General features: G+C 39.1%; 2 protein-coding genes across 2 annotated transcripts; one reads left to right on the forward strand and one right to left on the reverse strand.

The window, feature by feature from the left end:
- Window positions 1-1,903: 1,903 nt before the first annotated feature.
- Window positions 1,904-4,437, forward strand: LOC133713679 (uncharacterized). The gene is made up of 4 exons (XM_062139709.1): window positions 1,904-2,122; window positions 2,641-2,797; window positions 3,003-3,069; window positions 3,444-4,437. Exons 1-4 carry the CDS (start codon window positions 1,910-1,912, stop codon window positions 4,084-4,086), a joined length of 1,080 nt encoding a protein of 359 aa, XP_061995693.1. The 5' UTR covers window positions 1,904-1,909; the 3' UTR covers window positions 4,087-4,437.
- A 456-nt stretch (window positions 4,438-4,893) lies between these two features.
- Window positions 4,894-7,539, reverse strand: LOC133716774 (protein DETOXIFICATION 34-like). The gene is made up of 7 exons (XM_062143432.1): window positions 7,177-7,539; window positions 6,107-6,732; window positions 5,959-6,015; window positions 5,620-5,858; window positions 5,298-5,416; window positions 5,118-5,204; window positions 4,894-4,995 (listed from the first exon to the last, which is right to left on the reverse strand). Exons 1-7 carry the CDS (start codon window positions 7,537-7,539, stop codon window positions 4,894-4,896), a joined length of 1,593 nt encoding a protein of 530 aa, XP_061999416.1.
- Between the last annotated feature and the right edge of the window lie 770 nt (window positions 7,540-8,309).

Consider the following 8,309-nt stretch of genomic DNA (forward strand, 5'->3'; position numbering starts at 1 on the left):
AGTTTTATTTGTCTAATCATAGAAAGATTAATTCCTATTCCGGCTACCAAAAGTTCTATTAGGGGGCAACAGACGTCTATTGGGGGCAATACATGGTTGATAGACGACGTCTATTGGGGGGCAATAGACGTCAATTGCCACTTTCTTGGGGGGCAATAGACGTCAATTGCCACTTTATTGGGGGGCAATAGACCTCTATTGCCCCTCTATTGGAGGGCAATAGAGGTTTTCAGAAAAATCCGGTGTGACCGGAATTCGGCGGCCGGTGATCGGTGACCGAAATCCGTCAAAAGTTGGCCTGAATCAGGCGACAGGTGACCGGATTCAAGCGGCCGGTGACCGGATTCCGGTGGCCAGTGACGGGCTCCGGCGAAGTCTCCTATGGTTTCTCTCTCTTCCATTCTCTCTCTCTCTCTAAGTAACAAAGGGGTTAGGGGTAAAATGGTATTAAAAAAAATTTAAAAAAAAAAAAAATCTTAATGGGGTATTAGGGAAGACTCCCTTAGAGTGTATTGGGTAAGAGAGAATTAAAAAAACTTAATGGGGTTAGTGGGAAAAAAATCCCTATAAATGGGGTAAATGGACAAAAATCCTTTTATTTTTTAGTCGGTGTCACGAGTATCTTCAAAATACTTTAAACTTATATTTTAAACCACATAAAAACAAAGGAAGATGCCGCCACCAAACCAAGGCCGAATTTTGCAATCCCCTTCTCGTCCGGCGGCGTTCCGACGCCGCCTCATCAACGTCGTGATGCTGCCGGATGGGTGATGCTTGGTCTGTGGTCCTTTGATTTATGTGATGGCTTGATTTTGAGGTTTTGACAGTGGAGGTTGAGGTTTTATTTGCATTGAAGCAGGCTGTTTCTGGGTGCATCTTTTCAAGAATGGCGAGGCGGCAACGAACTAGGCTCGGGCCCGAGCAAGAGCGGCGGTTGGACGACTTGGAAGCGATGGATCCCCACATGTTTTGGGTTTGAATCTACCTGTTTAGCGGGACATTTCTTTCATCCTTTGGCTGGCAATGATGGTGTCTCTTGAAGCGGAATGGAGGCCCGCGGCGGCGGTTCGGTGCGGTAGGGCTGCAGCGGGTCGTGGCGGTAGGGCTACGGCGAGTCATGGTGGCTCGTGGGTATGCAGATTGCAGCCTATGAAATTGGAGTGAAACTGGGCCTTACTTGTTGGGCCTAGGGCTTAGCTGTTTTTGAGTCTTGGGCCTTTTATTTAGTTTAGTTTTTTCTTTTTCTATTAATTCCTTACTTTTCTAGGAACCTTGCTCGTTAATTTCTAGCGAGCGCGCTAATGAGTATTAGTTAATTACTTTGCTCATATGCCTATAAACTATGTAAAAGTTTGTCATAGTAATATGCTCGCTTTAGATAAGTGAACGTTAAGTTCGAATATAGTTAGTCTATCCTATGTACTACTGTGGTTTTCATTATGAATCCTTGTTTTTGCCCATTGTTTTGAGGCAGCGGGTGGGTATGTAATGACTTTCTTGACATGAGTTCTATCAATGAAAGTATCATGTGAATTTTTGAAAATCAAGTGTGGTTCACAAGCCAAACCCACCAAAATTGTTTTCTATAGGCCATAGTTTATATGAAAAAAGATAACTAAATAAATAAATATACGAAGAGCGTATAGTACTTTTGGCATTGGGGTGTCAAGGGGAATGTGGTGGTTTGTGAGCATGAACTACATTCATCTAGTTAGAGAAGGATATGTGCCTCGTTCACTAATGCATGTGATTCGATCCCTTTCATGTTGTTCTATTATCTGGTGTATTCTTCCTTAATATGGGCTAGGTACCTGGTTTAACTCTCATTTTCAAAAATTGGATTGACCATGAAATAAAACATGTGAAATAATATCTCTCTTCACCCCAATTCTAATATTGGAATTCGTTGATGATAATACATGTGAAATATTCTTCATATTTAGAATTCGAAAGAGGTTGGAACTCTAGCCTAGGTATGAAAGTAGAATTCGAAAAGTGTTGGAACTCTGGTCTTGGTATGATAGCATCCACCTGCGGAATATATAAGGGTTTAATTCTGATGGAAGAGAAAAACGTTAGAGAGGACCTGGAGGACACGATGTCGATTGAAGACCATCTCAAGGTGAAACCCTAATTTCTGCCCTTGCTTGCCTAGATAGTGTGTAGAAAACGAGGAATGTTGAATTCGATCTTTAATGTATATAGTAGGTCTTATGTATCTATAGTAGCTGTTCGCAAGAGATTATTTACAATCATATTAAACCAAAGTCCATGATCGAGTTATGTGAAAGTGCCCCAATCCCTTGTTTAATTGGTTTGTGTTCGTTTATTCTAGTCATCTTACTTTTTCTATGTTTCCATTGCTATATATTGCAGTTTGGTTCTTTAAGCTTGATGATACTGATCTGTTTTAGTAGGCATTAATTGTTTCATCTGTGTTTTGGGTGTGTAGTCTTCCTACAAGAGAAGAGAAACGTAGATTTTATGGAGGGCATTGGTAGAATTAAGAATTTCAAGAATTTCTGTTCTGCTTATGGGTTGCTATTCTATTTTTTTGGGGGCATTGGTCGAATTAAGAACTTCAAGAATTTCTGTTCTGCTTATGGATTGTATTCTAAATTGGTTTGTGGATTAATTCAGAATATAGTTGACAAAACAGACCAGTTGAACCTTCAAGAAGATGAGAAATTGCAGGCAGAACAAGAGCTACTAAACAAGAGAAACCGAAGTTTGTTGCCTCATTATTTCAAACCGACAGCTGAACAAGACAATGAAAAGCAAGTTCCTACCACTGAAGGTATACCATAAAACCAAATATACCATCTAGTTAGCTCCCAGGAAATTAGTTTATTAGCTCTCAACTTTTGGATATTGCATAGCCTTCTTTCTCTTACACGTTCCATTACAACCAAGAATTTTTGGCTGGACTAATTATAACTTTTAATGCTTTTGTTTTACGTACTGATGAGTTCATATTGATGTTAATCGTGTTATCTCTTCAGAACCAGAAGTTAGTTTGGGAACCAGAGAAAAGGAGAATGAGAACAAGAGTTCTGTATCAAAGTTAAGGTGAGAGTTATTAGATGTTAATTTGGATTTTGGTTTTATAAGATATATGCTCATAACCACGTGGTGTGGTGTGTTGGTCGAATGGCCTAGTCTGGAACCCCCAGGTCTAGCGTTCGAATCCCAGCTCCATCCCGTGGCCAGCAGATTTGAGGGACCCTTGGGTTCGTGCGTCTGCGGTGCAGTGGATTAGTCTGGCTTTGCCAGGCTTTCTCCGCAATGTCGGTGCAGGTGTCCTGGCGCTGGGATACCACTGCATGGGTGTGTGAGTTACTAACAACTAACCCGATCAAAAAAAAAAAAGATATATGCTCATATTGTGCTTTTTCCTTTGATGCATAGAATGATGGACTGATTTCTAGTTAATACAAATGTAGATCCCGACTAGCTCAGATTGAGCCTATTCGTTTTTATGGGAAGAACTACCATATCTGGGCGCAACAGATGAAACTTTACCTAAAGAAATTGAAGGTTGCATATGTACTCTGTGAGCCCTGCCCAACCATTATGCTTGGATTAGAAGCAAGTCCAGAGGAAATTGTTCAATCCATGGCTGCTAAACAGAAATGGATGAATGATGACACCAGGTGTGGTCGTACGATCTTGCATCATCTATCTGTTTGTTTATTTCATGCTTACTCACAGAAACAGAAGACTATGACTGCGAAAGAACTGTGGAAAGATCTAGAATTAAAATTTGGAACAGAAGCATCTATGATTACAACAGAGACATCTCTGGTTGAAAAGTACATCAAATTTCGGATCCTTCGGACAAAACCAATTGTGGAGCAAGTTAAAGAATTCAATAGTATCTTTGATTCTCTTTTCGCTTCTGGACTGGTGGTCGATGAGAAATTTCATGTCAATGTCCTCATCTCTAAGCTCCCCACTTCTTGGAAAAATGTTTTCAACCGGTTGATAGGCAAGGAGTATCTGAGTAGTCTTGCAATGGTGATGGATATTTTGAGGGTTGAAGAAGGGCGGCGCTTCATGAGGAAGAATTTGAAGTTACATTCATGATTCTTTTATGGGACATTTCCATATTTTCCCCATCGAAGGTGAACATGATCTACACAAGGTTGCTTTTTAAACTTAATTGTGTTATTACCAAAAAAAAAAAAAAAAAAAACTTAATTGTGTTAGCTAGAGGACCAGTTTTATGCCAGTAAATAATAATTTGACACCTTGATTTAGAAGTAGGAATTGCTAATCAAGACTGTAATTGTGAGTTCAGTTTATCATTGCAGTTATTGAGTTCTGGACCGTGTTTTAGCTGGATCAATGTACATAAGTTGTCTTGGCCAGGTTCTCTAGAATTGATTTATCCGGAACTTATTCTTCTATAATTCTAGCTTTGCACGAGATCTTGTATTTTCTTCTCCTCATCAAGAAGGGTCATCTAACTTATGCAGTGCTTTCATTATCACATTCAGCCTCTGCTTCACTCTTATGCAGTAGCATGAGGACCCAATTAATGCTTTGAATTTTTTTCATGCATTTGTCTGGGTAATGAAACTCACAAAGTACTCAATTCAAACCTAAAGAGCATTCATTTGCTTGTATAGTTGCTTGTTATTGTTGTTGATTTTTCCTTTGTTTTCTAAAGCACCGCTTTATTCAAATCTTCCATATATAAAATGATCAATGATGAACTATACTTTATGCTAGCTCTATCGATCTGATACTCAGAAGAAAGTAATAATAACGACTATTATAAAGAACTGTGGGAAGAACTAAAGTTTATCTATATGGATCGTTTTGAAGATCTGCCTACTGTGACGCTATTCGTAGGGTCTAGCAACTAGCTCCAGCAAGATACTTAAATAGTTAGAGATCCACCTTCAATTCTTGTCCAATCTTGTGTTCTTGATCAATTTCTACTAGTTCTTCTTCAGTCCACTGTTCAATTGTTTCTGTAGCTCGTTCAACCTGCGGTTTGAATTTGGATGATTTGAAATACTAAGACATCACACTGATTTACCTAAGAAAAATTCTACATTTTAAAAATAAGAAAATAAGAACACTAGCACCAGTATACAATTAATAATTACCTCCTTGATCCAGTTGGTTTTATAAAGGATGTACAAGAGGATGAGTGTCTGCAAAACTGTTCCAAATATCATACCAACCCAAATTCCCTACAGCCAGAATTTCGCGCTTCTTATAAGTTCCATAGTTACCAATGTTAGTTAATCAACTGTTTGTTCATGTTAGGTACATATATTTTTTACCTCAACTCTCATACTTGTTCGGTAACCAAGAAAAAACCCAGTAGGTAGCCCAACAATATAATAACAAAATAAGTTTATGTAAGCCACCAGAGCTTGCCACCCTCCTCCAACAGCAACACCTGCAAAAAGATTGTGTTGTTTTTCCTAGTTCAAGAGGTAACTTGTGTTGTAAGAAAGAACCGTACATCCATATATAATTCTACTTGATCTATGAGACTATGATCCTAGTTCATTGTCTGCTACAAATTTAGTGTTTTAATTTTAAAACACACTACATATATAGTGTTAAACTGTACGACTATTCGATCAGAGATATTTTTACCTGAAATAACGTGCTGAACACTATTAATCACCATTGTAATACTAAGGAGGAAAGCTATACGAGACACGGCTTGTTGCATCTCTTTGCTGTTGGTAAAGATGATGGCAAAATTGTCCTTTGCAGCCATAATAACCACCCCGAAAAGAATCCCAAGAAGGAGAGCCTCGGTGATGGCGACAATGACAGAGTATTCTGCAGCTCTAGGATGTGCTGATCCAAGCTCGTTGGAGACCCGAACGCTGCCAAGGTGGTAAATTGGAGAAGATCATCATGTACTCTAAGTAGCGTGAGATCAAGAAAATAAGAATCAGTAGCAAAGAGCAGAACTGCATTCCTCACCTTATCGCAACATTGATCCCAACAAACAGTATTGCTTCCCAGCCATTCACATTCATGCTGAAACAGACAAACACAAATCAATTCAAAAATCAACGTCATTCACTAGGTAAACAATTAACTACAGAAATTGCATAGTTATGACCCTTACCATATTGCAAGGGAGCCAACAGCAATAACAGCATTGTCAAGGTGGCCAGTGATAACTAGTATGGTCATGAAATACCAAATCTCTAGGCAAAGCATAATAGCTGAAGCTACAGAGAGTTTTGCAAAGGACCATAAGTCCTTGAAAGCTAACCATGACAATCCCTTCCAGCCATCTCTACACCAACCAACTATATAAACCACCTGAGCCAACGTCATTGCCCAGGATGAGATGTTAAATGCTGCAGCAGCGCTGCTCATTCCCCAACCGAAAACTTTGAGGAAGACACATAGGAGTCCTATGTGTAATACGAGAGTTGCAAAACCAAACAGTGACAGAAATGAAACTTTGCTCTGTGCCTGCAAGAACTTTTGGGTTGGGAAGTTGATGGCCATTGAAAACATTTGAGGGATGATTTGGATACATAATTTCCCGGCTACATCTGCGATGTTCTCGTCTTGGCCAAGAAGCTTTAGGACTGGTGCTGCGTAGATGTAAATTGGCAGTAAACAGGAGCACGCAATAGTCATTATAATCCATGAGCGTTGCAAGTAAATTCCTAGCAGACCTACTTGCCCTGCACCAAATGCCTGCCCACATAGTGTTTCTAGTGCACTTGCCATACCATACTGCAATTTCATACAACACATTAATTCATTGCTTTATCCATGGTCCTTAATTACAAGGTGTTTTGTAAGGATGTCACTGTTTCTGCCTCATGCATGCAATGTAATTCAATAATGGGAACCATTCATTTTTTCGATTTCTCTACGACTCTACAAGGACACTTTGCAAAGAAAAAGAAAAAAAAAAGTAGCCAATCAAACATAAATGTAGTGAGAAAAAGAAAAGGACATTTTTTTTATTCGGCTGGATTCTGGCAAGGATGAAACATAAATGTGGGACTCAAATGTGGATGGTTCCAATGTAGTGAGAAAGTCCTAGAAAATCCATAAACTGGAGGTTTTCTTTGGTACTCAATATGATGCATTTATAAAATTAAAATTTAAAAATATGTACTTGGATGAAACCAAATAGATAATCCTACTAAATTTCTGTAGAGGGTAATTTACCAGGAAGCCAAAAGAGAAATTTCCGATGACATTCAGAGAGATTGCAACAGCAGAGAGCTCCACGTCTCCGATATGTCCAACAAAGATGGCTGTGGAGGAGTTAATACCATAGTAGCACAACAAGTTAAAGGCAATGGGGCCTGCAATGGTCCAAAGCTTTACGGTCTCTGCAAAACATATGTCCTTGGCATCCTTAAAGCTTCTGGTTGGTGGATAATCTCCATCTCTAGACCCGAGAAATGTCGTAGGGGCATGGTGGAGATATGAAATACTTTCCATGGCGGAAACTCCATCAATCTTTCTGTCCAGGGTTTGTTTCCTATCAGGTGAAGTTCCAAGAGTGGATGAGCTAGTAATCTTCATGGCTGAAACTCTCTTGACAGTACTATTAAGCTCCTGGTTTATATGGGCTTTAGTTCTTGGTCAGCATCAGTATTAACATTGAAACTCTAATATGTTCGATATGTCTTCTCCAGCTGAAAGCATGAGTAAAAGAAAATGGTTTGATTGTGTTTGGCAGTTTAATTACTTCCTAGCTAATTGGATAAGTCTACTGTTTGGATGAGAAGAAGTGGGAAAACTGAAGGAAAATGGATTAATATGAGAAACTGAACGGTGAAAAAACCGTGCAAATTAATCACCCAAACAATCAACGTTAATAAAATTAAGCACAATAATGATATCTGTTAGAAATTTAGTGACTTGAAGTTAATTAAGGACAACTAATATACAGAAAAAGCTTCATGTACACGACGGCTAAAAACTGTCGTCCCATGTGAAATATTTCCGTGGTGTACTATCAAGCTGCCGTTTGATGAACTAATTCAGACGACATCAGAAGGTCAACAGATATAGTCTATATTCATTGTCTGATGGAATAGGCAGAATATATGACAAGCATGGGTGAAGATTTTTAGTGTTTGCAACTTTGCACCATTAGTACGATAATATTCTTGTTCTATTGTTAGATTGACGCAATATTTCTAGCAATTTAGCTGAGAAATGCTTCATCAAAGTGAGTAGCCAAAGAGGATGCAAAGGAGGAGGTTTTGGACATGAAAATGTGCCAGACAATGTGCTAGACAGTGACCATTTGTGGACAAATTGGGCTCCAAAGGATGGTGACAAAGAGG

Source organism: Rosa rugosa, chromosome 6 (assembly GCF_958449725.1).
Source record: "Rosa rugosa chromosome 6, drRosRugo1.1, whole genome shotgun sequence".
Taxonomy (NCBI): domain Eukaryota; kingdom Viridiplantae; phylum Streptophyta; class Magnoliopsida; order Rosales; family Rosaceae; genus Rosa; species Rosa rugosa.